This window comes from Drosophila gunungcola (assembly GCF_025200985.1).
Source record: "Drosophila gunungcola strain Sukarami chromosome 3L unlocalized genomic scaffold, Dgunungcola_SK_2 000005F, whole genome shotgun sequence".
NCBI classification, from domain to species: Eukaryota; Metazoa; Arthropoda; class Insecta; order Diptera; family Drosophilidae; genus Drosophila; species Drosophila gunungcola.
In genome coordinates, this window is record NW_026453180.1 from 195,909 (window position 1) to 209,851 (window position 13,943).

The 13,943-nt window shown below is 39.2% G+C and overlaps 4 protein-coding genes across 13 annotated transcripts in view; 2 read left to right on the forward strand and 2 right to left on the reverse strand.

The window, feature by feature from the left end:
* Positions 1-20: 20 nt before the first annotated feature.
* LOC128259444 (probable RNA methyltransferase CG11342) lies at positions 21-1,040 on the forward strand. Its single transcript, XM_052991820.1, has 2 exons — positions 21-852; positions 954-1,040. Exons 1-2 carry the CDS (start codon positions 140-142, stop codon positions 955-957), a joined length of 717 nt encoding a protein of 238 aa, XP_052847780.1. The 5' UTR covers positions 21-139; the 3' UTR covers positions 958-1,040.
* LOC128259443 (alpha-tocopherol transfer protein-like) lies at positions 987-2,247 on the reverse strand. The gene is made up of 2 exons (XM_052991818.1): positions 1,784-2,247; positions 987-1,724 (listed from the first exon to the last, which is right to left on the reverse strand). Exons 1-2 carry the CDS (start codon positions 2,086-2,088, stop codon positions 1,094-1,096), a joined length of 936 nt encoding a protein of 311 aa, XP_052847778.1. The 5' UTR covers positions 2,089-2,247; the 3' UTR covers positions 987-1,093.
* Positions 2,248-2,333: 86 nt separating this feature from the next.
* LOC128259446 (probable 28S ribosomal protein S6, mitochondrial) lies at positions 2,334-3,042 on the reverse strand. The gene is made up of 2 exons (XM_052991822.1): positions 2,845-3,042; positions 2,334-2,775 (listed from the first exon to the last, which is right to left on the reverse strand). Exons 1-2 carry the CDS (start codon positions 2,887-2,889, stop codon positions 2,377-2,379), a joined length of 444 nt encoding a protein of 147 aa, XP_052847782.1. The 5' UTR covers positions 2,890-3,042; the 3' UTR covers positions 2,334-2,376.
* A 285-nt stretch (positions 3,043-3,327) lies between these two features.
* The window catches only part of LOC128259435 (formin-binding protein 1-like), a 35,202-nt gene continuing 24,586 nt past the window's right edge, over positions 3,328-13,943 (forward strand). For all 10 annotated transcript variants that reach the window (XM_052991792.1, XM_052991793.1, XM_052991796.1 and 7 more), the window contains exons 1-2: positions 3,328-3,468; positions 4,218-4,318. In XM_052991792.1, coding sequence (XP_052847752.1) covers positions 3,456-3,468; positions 4,218-4,318 — 114 coding nt within the window. In that variant the 5' untranslated portion in view covers positions 3,328-3,455. The remainder of the gene's footprint in view (positions 3,469-4,217; positions 4,319-13,943) is intronic.

The window sequence follows — 13,943 nt, forward strand, 5'->3', positions numbered from 1 at the left end:
CGATTTATCGGTCAACCATAGAAAGTATCGAATAATAATCGTTGTTTCTGCTGTAACGGTCACACTTAAAAATAAACATTTTAATCTTGTGAATCGAAATCATTTTAACGTGCTTATAAACAATATTGAGCATTAAATCATGGACATCAGAAACAACGACCCCGGTGCTGTTCAATATGGGAATTTCATGAACTATTATCAATTTAATTCAGCCTCGGAACGTGTTAAACTTTTGCCGGATAAAGATGTATGGTTACCTCCTTTAAAAGATAATAAATCTCCCGGAAATAGTCCCTATTTTGTACTGGATGTGGGCTGCAATTGCGGGGTATTTACCCAACTGCTTCATAAATATCTTGAGGAACTCCTCCAGAGACCAGTGAAAATTCTAGGAGTGGATATAGACAATCGTCTGATTCAACGTGCTGTGTTGGAGAATGAATCCCCTGAAGAAATAAGCTACGCCTGTGTAGATGTCCTAGATGATGAAGCTTTTGAATCCGTAAACGCTTATTTGAAACTTAATCATCTTGAAAAGTTCGATGCCATTTGCTGCTACTCAATTACCATGTGGATTCACCTTAATCATCATGATCAAGGCCTCCAACTATTTATGAGGAAGCTATCCAATCTGGCACAGCTCCTGGTGGTGGAACCACAACCATGGAAATGCTATCAAACAGCAGAGAGGCGTCTCAAAAAAGCAGGAGAAACTTTCCCCCTTTTTCTGGAACTTAAGTGGCGATCTGATGTGGAAATGCAGATACAAAACTACCTGGAAAATTCACTGGACCGAAGAAAGATATTCGAGTCTACGCCCACTAAATGGCAGCGAAAGATTTGCTTCTATAGGTGATAATATAAGCACTTAATGTGATAGATAATGTTCATATAGGAGGGATCTATCTAGTTTTAGAGACAATAAACCTTTTTTGTATTTATCTTCAAAATAGCTGAATACTAAAAACTCCAAATATATAAATGTGCTTTCTATGCCATTAATGGGTTGAACCCAACCAGGTATTGTAGACAATAACAATTTTTAAGAATAACAAATTCATTTTTAGGGTTAAAAAAACCTACCACTTTCAAACTAATCCACGTTGAGCTTCCTAAAGGAACCCTCGATGCCAAAGAGACCTTCGAAATCGATGGGCTTGCCCGGTCGCAGGCTCTCATCAGTGCCATAGTTGACACTATCCTTGAAGAACCCGCTGTATTCATCCAGCTTTTTCTCCCACGCTGCCACAATTTCCGGCACTGATCCGTTCTCGCCACCATATTCCGCGGGAAGGTATTTCAGCGGGATCTGCTCCGTCAGCAGATCCATTTTGTTGCCATGCACAAAGAGGCGCGACTGCATCTTCTTGGACATCATGGGCTTGAACATGTTGAACATCTGCTCAAAACCGGCGATGGTGTTGATGAAATGCTGTGCCTTTAGACGCAGTGGTAGAGCCTCCTCTGAAAAGACGGTGAACTTCTTGGCCATCGAAGGAGTCATCTGGAACAAGTGCCCTGCCGTGGCGCCCTTCATGTCCATGATGAAAACAATGCCATTAATATTGGCATAGTCATCCTCTAAAATGGCAATTTCCTGAATGGCCTGTGCCACTTGCATGCACTCCAGCATGTTGTACTTCTCCACGGGCACCAAACCCATTCGCCAAATGCCGATTCGGGGTCCATTTTCATATAGGGGAGTTGGCAAATAGATTATAGCCCTAATAAGATTGACAAATTAATGGTTTTTTCTTATTGGTTTTAAAGATATATTACTTACCCCGTTCGGTGGATCTCCCGGAACTTTCCCTCCGTAGTGCTGTTTACTCGAAAGTATTCCGGATACTTGGTCTTGAGCGTGTAGAACTGATCTATTTTGGACTTGGCCCGCTCCAGACTGTACTTGCAGCCGCGCAGGAAGGCCACCAGATACTGGTCCTCGGTTCGGGGATTCAGATGTGGCTGCTGTTCGATCCAGGTCCTGAATGCCAGCAGATCGGCCTCCAGACGAGCGGGATCCTCCTTCAACTGCTCGATGGCCACTTTCTGCAGCTCTGGCGTGAGTGGGCGTATTTGCGGTGCCATTTCTTCTGGGGTTTCACTCAAGGGGAGGAGGTGCTAGTGAACTGCTCAGCGATTCTTGGGGCACTACTTGCCCCATCTACGTTCTATTGATGGGGTTCGATTTTTACGGCGCCTTTATCTATCTGATAAGCGCCAATTGGGGGCTATAAACTAAATAAAGACAAACACTGTGCCAAACGCAGCGATAAGAAGGGCATTTCATAAGAACACTTTAGTTTAAAATAGCCAAAGATCGTGGACGCCACTTATCGTGTTAAAAATTAATAATGAGCGAGCTTTATTTGGGGTTTACTTCTGGAAGGGATAGTAGTCCAAGCCGGAGTTGTAGTTGTATTTCTTCTTTTGCTTTCTCTGGGCAGCCGCAACGATCTCTTGGACATCCTTGCGGTAGGCGGGTGGCAGCATCTCCTCGTGCAACGTGCAGGTATTCTGCTCGGGCTCCTCCACCTTGAAGATATAGCGCCGCACGATGTCTATATCGCGGCCGAATTCCTCTTTCAGATCGGCAATCCTCGTGGGCGCCGTATCGAAGGCGATGGTGAAGTGGGTACCCTCGCGATGCACCACTCCGTGCTCGCTGACTTTGTGGGGCAGGGCACGGGTGCCCAGGTTCTCCAGCTTCCTGATGATGCCACCCTTGTCCAGGATGGACTCCGCCGTTCGCTTTATCACGGAAATCAGTTCGGGCTGTCAATGGGCATGGGGATTCTTATTTACTTTTATGTAACTGCCGGTGGAAATTCAGGTGCTACTCACGCGAGGCAATTGACGCAGCACCAGTGCTAGCTCGTAGGAGGGCATTTTGGTTGGTGGTTAGCGGTAGCTGTTAAGTAACTTAATATGCTTTTTAAGTCCCTTATTTAGGAGTTTTAATTCATTAAAAAATTTGACTAAAACAACGTTGTTGACCCACAAGCTGATAGTGCTGTAAAATGGCGACTGAACAGCTATTGTTGGGCAATACTAAAAGTAAGCGAGGACATACACCGCAATTTTCGAAGTGTTAGAAATGAAAGAAAATCAATTATGACCCGCCAAACGTTTTGAAATTATCGATAACAACCTATTCACTGGATTGAGTGCGTTTTATATGGCGGTTAACAGAATGTGAAATAACAATAACTGTAGTGGAAACTTAACAGCGAGCAAGAACAGCAGCATTTCGACTACCTTTACTTCTTAGAGACGTAATAAACATCGATATTACTACGATGAAAATATCGATGACAGTTGGAATAGAAAATTCCACACCACTAGTCTCCCAGTCTGGTCACACTGTTTTTAAACCCCGAGAAAAAACAACGACGAGCGGATAGTTGCGGATAGTTGAAATTAAATTGTTTTCGCACGCCAAAAAGGAGAAACAAATGCTTGCGTTGTGTGAGTGCGGGTGTTCCGAGAGTGTGTGTATGTGCGAGTGTCGCCGAATTATGACGCATACTGAAGTGCATAAAACCCAAAATGAAGTTGCAATTGCACTTGCAGAAAATAAGTAAAATAATAAACGAAAAGCAATAAAACGGTGGCAGAAGAAGAAGAATTGCACTCGGCAATTGTGTTTACATGTGTGTGCGAGTGTTCGTGGGTGTTGAGTGCGAAATTATGTAAATACAACAATAGTAGAATTCCAATTGTCCTCTCTATTTCTCAATTATGAAATGCAGTTGCACTCCAACTCTCTCCATCTCTCTCGCTCTCTCTCTTTGCGCAGCGAAATACCAGTGCATAGAATTTTCTTATTTTCAACTCCTCAAAAGAAAAAAGCGTTTAAACTGCCATTAGTTATAATTGTTTCTACCTTTTTTTCTACCTGCTATTGCAACTGACACGTCTGCATTGCCACTCTTTTTTTTACATGCTTTCTTACCTGCCCAACCACCGAAAAAAATGAAATATATGACTCGAATTGCTCTCTTTCATAGAAAATTAAACATCGCGTCGCGCAACGCTGAAAAAAAACGGAAAATGAAAACGAAAAAGCAACTATAAAATTAATTAACCTTTGCGGGATAATAATAAAATAATAATAAAAATTCTCATCTATTACTATTCTTCGCTTTCTCCCTCTTTCTCCGCCGTCTGTGGATTACATTATCTTCTGTGGATTACTATTATAACAACAAAAACAGTGGCAGGCGGATCGAGCAGAAGCAGCAGCAACAACAAACTGGCCGAATCGGAAAACGCAGCGCAAAACTCCAACAACATGAGTTGGGGCAACGAGCTATGGGTAAGTTCTGTTTTCCTTCGATTTTGGGGATTATCTGTTCATTGAGGGGTACAATTTTTTTTAATGTTTGAAGGAAAATCATTTGTAAAACTAGGACATGATTGAAAAGTTAGTAAACTAAAATAACACAGTTTGTAGACAGTTCTTAATTATATATTTGTTGTAGAAATGCAGTTTTAATAAAAAACCATACATTTAAAACTTTTTAAAATATGCATGAACAATATTTAATATTAAATTAAACAATAGTCAGTTGAAAGATTTCAAGTCTTTCGGCTTTCTTTTTTAAAAACTCTTGTAATCCTAATATAAATTTTGAAACATAACTTCTTAACACAAAAGGTTTCTGTATTCTCGGCGGCAAGCTCGAAATTTCCGTTTTAAGTCAACCTGATCCACAGTTCCAGTAAGAAAACCCAATATTTTCTAATTGGCTGAACAATCTGAGCAAACTTATTTGTGTCAATTAATTATTTCAATGTCATCAGTTACCCATAGGAAATCCACTCAAATGCTCAAAGCAGTGAGAATTTTACAAATTGCTTCCCATAAGCCAAAGTGCAGGCAAATGTTTTAAGAACGCGCGCTTATGGCGTCCTTCTCTTTCTACCACTGCATTGCCGTCTTTTTCTGTCTACCGACCAAGCTGGAACTTGAAACTTTATAAAAAAAAAAAACTGGTTTTGCGGGTTTTATGTAAATTGCTGCCATATGAGCACGGCCAGCCGCGTGCGCCCCAACGAAATATATATATTTCTCGGATATATCGTTGCTTTCTTGTTGTTTTTATTTTCTTTGGATTTTGTGTTCTGTTTCGGCGGAGGCCCCACATTCCACTTCGATCCATAGAGTTCCGAGTACCGGGTCTCCACATTGTTATTATTATTATTATTTTGTTTTTTTTCCGCTCTCCGTCTATGAAATTCAACTCTCCAGCTCACAGCTGTTTTTCTGACGGTTTTTTCCTAGTTTTGGACAGGGCGTTGACACGCCCAGCTTAAGCTTACCTGCCTGTGCAGGGATTTTTAAATGCACAAACAGTATAATAAAAGCAATTTTTAGCTTGCCTCAGCTGCTTTCATTCCGCCTCTTTAGACCGATTTAGTTTTTGCTGATTTCGATTCAATTCGGATATTCGAATATCGATGGATTTTATATGCCTTCCGCGTTTCGGGGGTAGTTTTCTTTCATCAGACAGCAGCCGGCACACCCTCAAAATGTGTGCTGGTGTGCGTGTGCTTGTAGGTGTGTGTGCTAGTGTGTGTGTGTGTAAGCGGAAAATTCGCCTCGACAGCAGAGGAGGTTCCCCGGTGTCAGGACCAAAACTGCACGTCTAGACAACGTTTTGCAATCTATTTGTTGCCATTTTTGTTGTACTCTTTTTTTCCCACAGTTTTCTATACTTTTTTTTAGTTGCAGGGATTTAGTTGGATTTTGCCCAGTGTCTGCTGTAAGTTTTAGGCTCTGAAAAGCTTGTCAAGTGTTTGTCAAGGGGATTTGCATTCGGCTCAAAGCGAGCTGAAAAGCAGCAGAAACTAATAAAAAGCTGGGAAATCTATAAAGTAAAAATATTACTAACAAAACTGGGAACTACATTGAAATATTCTTAAGTACAATTAAATTAAAAAAAAGAAAATTAAATTTAAAAAAAAGAACTTAACATATTTAAAAGTAAACGAAATCTCACATTACAAAAAAAAAACAACCTTCAGACCAGGCCAAACTTAAACAATTCCTGGGTAGGTTCTTAAAAGACTTAATATGAGAACTGTGAAAAAGTAATACACAAATTCTCAAGAAAATAAATAAACAAATTCTTTTCAGGTTTTATGGCCAATTCAACATTGTTAGAGTTTTTGCTTTATTCTTGGCTTCACGACGTTGTTTAGTGACTCATGTTAGTGGTAGAAATCCAGTTTTTGGAGCCCCTCTTTCCATTTTCCTCCTACCTACGTTTGCAGACTCAATCACGCAGCATTGTTCGCTTAGCGAAAATCAGTAGCCGACGAACATTATATATGCCCAAAACTGTATTTTTAACATTTGCATAAATGATTTGCACGCCACAGAAATACTCGATATGCCACTTAACCCAAAGAAAGTGTAACCAGAAAGATTTCGGTTAATTGAATTTGTGCATGGAAAGCGAAGCGGACAAAATTAAAAAGAGTAATAATAATATTGTACATTTATAATGCAAAAATCATAGGCTCCCTTCCTCCCCCCTTGTCCATTTTCTTGGCTAATAACAACGCCGATCGAGCGCGTGGCTAAGCGGGTCAATTGCGGGGCCTGCATAAGCCGCCAACAAGCAACAAGCGCCAGTTGCCAGTAAAACGAAAAAAAAAATGGAAAAAAAAAACTTTCTTTGCATTTTTTGTTGCCCATTTTTTTATGTGCAAGATTTTCACTTTAATTAAATTTAAAGCATGCGCCGTCCACTGCGACTCGGTGCTTTGCATATGCAAAAAAAAAAACAAAAACCAAAAAATTTGTGGGCCCAAAAAAACTTGGTTAAATAAAATCACTTTTTGTTAAGTATTTATTTCGACATTTGAATTTAATGGGAATTTCTTTTTTGGGAAAACACCCCGCCCACATATCTCACTTTTCCTTCCTCTCTCTCACTCTTTTTCTCCGCCGCAGCTCTTGGATTTTCTTGTGACTACAGAGTGAGCCTAAAAATAGTGTGTTTTTGTAATTTCAAATTGCGTCGGGTCTAGGCAAAGTATATTGAATTAATGATGATTTTGATGAGAGATTTAAAAGACATATAAAGGATTCATTTTATTAGTTAAAGTTTAAACCGATAATACGTGTTTTAGCTAGCAGTGTAAAAGTTATTTCATCATAACGCTTAACTTTAAGTTGCAAAATTGGTTATTTATACTTGAATCATCCATAAAAAAGCGTCTTATCTCTGTATTTTCAAGTGCCAAGGTTACAAAATATATATGTACAAAACAGTTATATCTGTATCTACCAAACACTTATTTTGTAGAGCATTTACATGTAAGTAATGTATGTCTGTAGACTTTTATTCTAACTTATCTGTCTTCTAATTTGCTGCCTCCATGAATAATTTGTCTTCATTAAAGTGTTTTGCTTCGTCATACCCTATATAATCAGCTGGTTTTCCTAGAGCTCTTTTCTCAGTATCTTGCAAACCGATGACTGACCGGCTCCTCTTCACGTTTATTCCACCCATCCCCGCAGTTCCAGACCTCGGTCCTCCACTTGGCGTTCAATGCCATCGAGTCGAGTGCAGCTGTTTAATGTTGTCGAGCACTGTGTAAATAATTTTCATGCAATTTGTGCTGCTGCCACCGTTGATCGTTTTTGATCAGTTTTCACATGACATTGAAAGGTCCAAGACAGAAAACAAAATAAAAACAGATACCGAAACATTCACCAACGTGAGACGTTCACCCGAGCAATTAGCAAAAAAGTATGTATCGAATTGGTGAACAACTTTAGGTTCGGTTGCCCCAACTTGTTGAGCGGCTAAAAATATGGCCACAGACAGACTTGACTAGGCTCGTAAAGCATTTTTTATGTGTCCGGGGTGTGGACATACTGTTGTAGGGCACTGTTTGGCCGCACGCTCCATAAAAAATGAAGTCGAAGCTCATATATCTTTTCGCAGCAGGTTATTTGTCGTGGGGGAGGACCTGGGGATGAATGCCGTTCTATTTCTAACGTGTCCGCCATGATTGAAATTCTATCACCAGTTCCCCGTATAGAGGCCACCCTTCTCAAGACTGCACTTGGTTTTCTTTTCCCTTATGTAAGATCTCCTTGGGCACAATTCCAATTAAGCGAAGGCAAGTGTCAGGGCCAGGACATCCCCGGAATTGGGGTGGACTCTCTGGCTCAAGGCCATGCTCCTTGGATATCTCCTTCACTTGTTCTCGTTCTCGTCCTGCTTGCAAAACGCACCCTATCTGAAAATCTTAATCTGCATCGCCACCGCCTCTTACACATCCTTATCGATTTTTTCTCCTTGCAATATGTCGCTCGACTACAATAAAAATAGTTTTTGGCTTACTCAAGGGAATTTTCCAAGTTCACGCTCGCCACGGGGGGTTGCAAAAACATTTTCGCTGATTTTATTGCATCCGGATGCGAAGATGCGAACTCAACCGAATTTGGCGGCAACCGTAGACAAAGTTGAAAAGCTGACTAAGGGGTAATTTATTTGGCAAATCGTTGGGGTTCTTAGTATGGGGATAATGTATAACTGATTGTCATGTGTGGCGTCAGTTGAAAATATTTGCAAAGTGCGTTTAAGATAATTGTTTGGGGGGAGAACAGTGAAATCTAGAAATGAACCATTGTAAAAATATATGTTTAAGGTTGCCTTTTTTATGGGCTATAAAATATGGAATTCATTCCTTTTTATCACGGCTTATCATAGCTGATAAGGATGATGGTAAATAATAAGCAACAAATATTTTTTTTTTACAATTTAGACATGATATCATCTTTTCAATGGCTTTTAGTAACATTTGCAATTTTAATAGAAAGTTTTTTTAACATCATTTATATTTTTATACTTATATACTTAATATTTTTGTTGCCAGCAAAATTATCTTCACATTCCATTCAACAATTCTCACCATCTCTATATCCTTTTCTATTTGTCTCACCACTCTGGCCATGATTGCAAATTCAATTCACATCGTCTTGGGCAGTGCATTGTAAAATTATTACGTTTTGTTTGCAATTTTGCATTTTGCACGCTTTGGCTCGCGTTGCCATTTTTTCGTCCGTCTGTCGTGGCGTCTATTGATTTCAGTAGCCTTCAGCCAGTTTGCGCCGCATGCATACTAAACAGCCGCAAGACACTTTTGCCAATGCAGGCAACAAATATTTTAAAATGCAAATTGTAACCGTTGGAGTTTGAAATAAAAATCGGTTGCGGCGCCTGCGGCGACCATTTTAAATTTGTGCCACTGCTCGGCGATTGCCTCACATGGGAGTCATTATTAACATGGAATATTGTTCTAATATTTGAAAACATTTCAGAGATAAGCAAAAAATTCTTGGACGATAAATATGTGTATATTACGCACCCACTTCCTCTTAACTTAAGTCTCCACATTGATAAGATGACCAACTTTGGCATAGTTTGTTCCAGAAAAGCGATAAAACAAAAATAAAAATATTAAAATAAAAAATATATTACCACATACAATTCTGCTGGAATACATAAATATTTCGAGTGCAAAGAACGTGAACAAAATGCGGCCGAATTTCTCTATTTCCATGATTAACACCTTGGCATTTCCAAAACAAATGAATTTGTTGCCACTTCAAGTGAGTCAGAGAAGCTGTTTTGTTTACAAAATACCTGCCGCTGATTCAGCTGGAGAAAAATCTTGTTCAGAATTCATTATAATAATTTCGCGATTTAGAGATTTTAGTAGTTTTTTCCAGCTATATTGAGCATTTGGAGCGTTTCCGTTTAGTTCAGTTTCTTTGTTGGCGATGTGTCAGAAGAAAACTTATCAGCGAATTCACTGGCCAGCCGTATGTGACTAAATTAAATGAACCTGTTGCTGGTCATAAAATCTATATAGACACGCACACAAACAGGTGACAAAAAATCCCTGGCTCAGTTTATTTAATTTGTGGCTCACTTTATCGGAAGTAGAGGGATTGCCTGGCCCCATATCAACAGTAGATTAATCACCCTATGGGGAATAAGGGAATGTTATATTTTATGATAAGGTTCAAGCAAAAAAAAAAATGTAATCTAAATATAAATATAGAAATACATCGTAAAATTCTACAAGACATAGTTTTTGTGTTCAAAACAAATATTTAAAATACAATTTTTTTTTTACCTAAAAACATTTAACCACACACCAAAAGTGACATAAGAAAATGTTAATATTTCAAGCCTTTCAAGATGTTTACGCTTTTTTAGCATAAGTAAATGTATCCCAAAGTGATTTATCTCACCTGCAATAATATTTGAAATAATATCAAGATTTCACGGTCATTCGATCTTTGATTTCTTAATACTTTTGGCTAGAGTATGTGAAATTCAGAGTTTTACAAGCAAACCGTTTTTGTTTAACGAAGCACACTCACATCAGCTCACATACATGGCGTATCATATCAGCAAAGGTTAATAAGTAAATATTAGTTAGACATTAGATACACAATGTGGCCAGTGCTACGTATCGCTTAGAATATTTTTTGTGGTTGCCTGAGGGGAACAAAGGCCAAATTCAATTATAGTTGCGGCCACCACAACATGGCCAAGTTGGGTGTGGTTCGAACCGAAGGCAAAAAATACATAATACAAAATCATGAATCAAAGATTTCGATTTTGGATAATAATTAAAATTCCACACGAAGATTTATGATGTGTGCATGGAAAGCTAAAATAAAAAGAGAATTCACTCCCACAAGAAAAAATATCAGATTCAACTGGATATCTTTGATATTTCAAAGATTTCATTTAAATTATTTGATAGGGGAATTATGTAGGTGATTTGAAAATATATTAATATATTTTTTTTCTTTACTATCATTTTTGACTGAATTTCAATGACATAAAATTTAAAATTAAACTCTTCTTATTTAAATCCCAAAGTCGTATTTTAGCTTTTAATATTTCTCTGTGTTAAAATGAATGTGTAGACCTAATATTGATATTGTTAGTCTAGCTTATCGACTCTTTGGATTGGTCGGAATTAGTAGTTTGTTTGCTCGCTAGATAAGAACGCTTTTCCGCTGCTCATTATCAACAGGTTGCCGGGCTCAACTCTGACCCTGCGCTGTCAGCTTTTGTTTGGCAATTTTTCTTTTATTATTCCACCATTTATTAATTAGTCTAGAGATTTATGGACAGGCCGTGATAATTCATTCACGCCTTCTGACTTTTCCCGACATGGCGACATGTGGCCGCTGATGGCTCATGACCAAGTCAAGTTAATGCCTGGAGAGCCCTCCTTTCGAGTGGATCTGGTTGTCCCAGAGGGAGTGTGTGCCATTTTGCCAGAAATCGGCAACAGAAATCGGCCACAAATCACTTGAAATTGCAGTTGGATCGGGCAACCCCATTTCTTTTTGTTTTCTTGTCCAAAATGCACTCGAACTGAAGTGGTAAATGGGAGACGTCATGGCAACCGATGCCCTTTGTTCTCGATCCCCTGTGTGTTATGTACAGTATGCCTATATATGTATGTACGTTTATATGAAAATGTGCCCTAATGCCAGTTTGTATCACGTTTTAGCCGTTGATTCTAGCAGCACGTTTCATTATTTACATCCCAGCTAGTTGATAGAAACCTTCTTTCCTTTTTGAGTCACCCACTTCGTCTGACTGACTCACCCAAAAGGGGGTGGCCTTGCTTCCTCTAGATTCTGTTGCTTCCACCCTCCCACGCATACAACCATCAGCTCAGCTGTATGACTCATCAGCTGAGCTGGGCTGTCCTTCAGGTCCTCCCAACGCCCAACGCCCACCCACTTCCAGACTCTCATGTAATGCCGCTAACATTGCGGCAAAGTGCTTGATTACGATGTTTGTTTAATACTTTTTTGTTGCTGTGCAGAGTGTGACAATGTTTGCTTAGGGGGATCACTGTAGGAAATGGGGGTTTAAAAAAAGGGGAATTTAAAAATAAGCCAGCTTATACATTATGCATTAGGTTGAAAGTTATAATTTAAATTAACAAAGAGTGGGGTGAAATGTATTTTAATGATGAACTTATAGCTATGATTATAAAGAAATTGTTTGAAATAAGTAAAGCCCTAAGAATTTAAGTGTTATATTTATAAGTCCGTTTTGAGTTATAGCTGTGAAGATTTAAAATCATGTTTATTTTTAAATATAAAGGTATATTCAAATACACATATAAGTGGTATACAAATATAAGCAGAAAACAATGAAATCTCAGGTAGAGTTTAATGAATTTTCTTGAATATGATTCTGGTTATAATTAATTCTTTTTCAATATCATAAATTAAATTCCCATAATTTTATAAAATATTTTTCGAGTGTTTTGCTGTCGCAAAGAAGCTGTCACAGCTTTGGCCCTATTGAAAGGAGCTTTTTTCCGCCTGCTCGAAGGCAAGTTCAAAGGCAGCTGGCGAGGCAGGGAAGTAATATAAAGGCCGAAGAGTAAGGGAAAGGATGGCTTTTGTGTCCCTGTTTCGTCATTAAATATTATGCAAAGAGCAGAAAAACGAGGAATTGAGGACGCAGCCCCGGCTTCGCTTTTATCATTGTCATAAACATATAAGCGCTGTATAGTAAAACACGAAGGCTAAGTCAGGCTGCCTGCGTGGCTTAAGTTTCCTTTAGTTTGGGTTTCGTTTAATATTATATTTTTTTTTTTTAATGGAACCGCCTTTGTCGACGGGTCTTCCTCAACCCCTTTGACAAAAAAAAAACAGTTTATGGCACACCCGCAAAACAAATTAGCTTCATTTCCTGCCCACATGACAGGCCCAGCCTTAGAGCCCTGCCAAAATTCAAGTATTTTTTGTGTTCAGAAATACATAAATTTGTTGTTCGCTTGGCCATCTTGTTTGTTGCAAAAAATGTGAGCAAACTTTGTTGTTTGTTTTTTATTATACGTACATATTTCGCCTGAGTGTGGGCAATTGGAAACTCCTCCACATGGAGGAGTTATAGCGGAAATCGTTAAATACTCTGGCGATAAGAGCGAATATGTTGCTGCAACATGTAGCTGCTGCGTAAAAGTCATTGAACCGTGGACGTTGCATTAAAATCGATTCTGTGGACCCTGATCCAATCTTTGACTCATCGTTTCACATCCATCCATATGTTTTGGGGTCGCTTTCCATTTCTGCACAGTCCTGAATCATTTTCAGGCATTTTTGTATTTTGCCGACGCGTGTCAAGGGGAGGTGATGTGTTATGACGTGCTGTGCACATGAAGTGCTCGCCTTTTGTCTGCCTTTTGATGTTTTATGACAGTTTCAAATAAAAAGCATCCATTAACGATCCAAATCGCTTCATCAACGGCTGCTGCTGCTGGTGATCTTTGTTTTCCCAGTGCTTTGTTGTGTTATGATTTCCTTGGCCACCGTGAGAAATTTCACTGATATGGCTATAATAGTAGAGGATCGCTTTATCCACTTCTTTTTGGATCATCATCATCAGTACTAGCTGTGCACGGAGAAAAACTGCAGGAAAATCCTAAACATATTATAATACCTTTGATAGACTTTTAATAATAGTTTACTTATTAAATTCAAAAGACATTGCTGTTCTACTTTTATAAGACGCTCTCAAAATGTCAAATAAAGTTATAAAGTTTTGTGCCCTGATGCTGAAAAAGCCTCTGTAAATTAGCCGGCAACATTGTTGCCACTCAAACGTGCCACATAATATTATTAAAAACTGCAGTTCACCGCCATAAAACGTTGCTAAACTGGGAAAGGGTTGGGCAGGGTCTCCATTTGAGGACTGAGGAATGGAGTCGAAGATGGAGTTGGAGATGAAGTGGAGTGGAGTCCAGAGGTACGAGCCATAAGGTATGCCAGTGGGAGCTGCAGATGGCGACGAAGAAGGCATAAAAGTTGCGCGCTGCTTGGTTGCAAGTGGTGCAGAGAAGTTCAGTGGCGTGGGCTTTGAGGG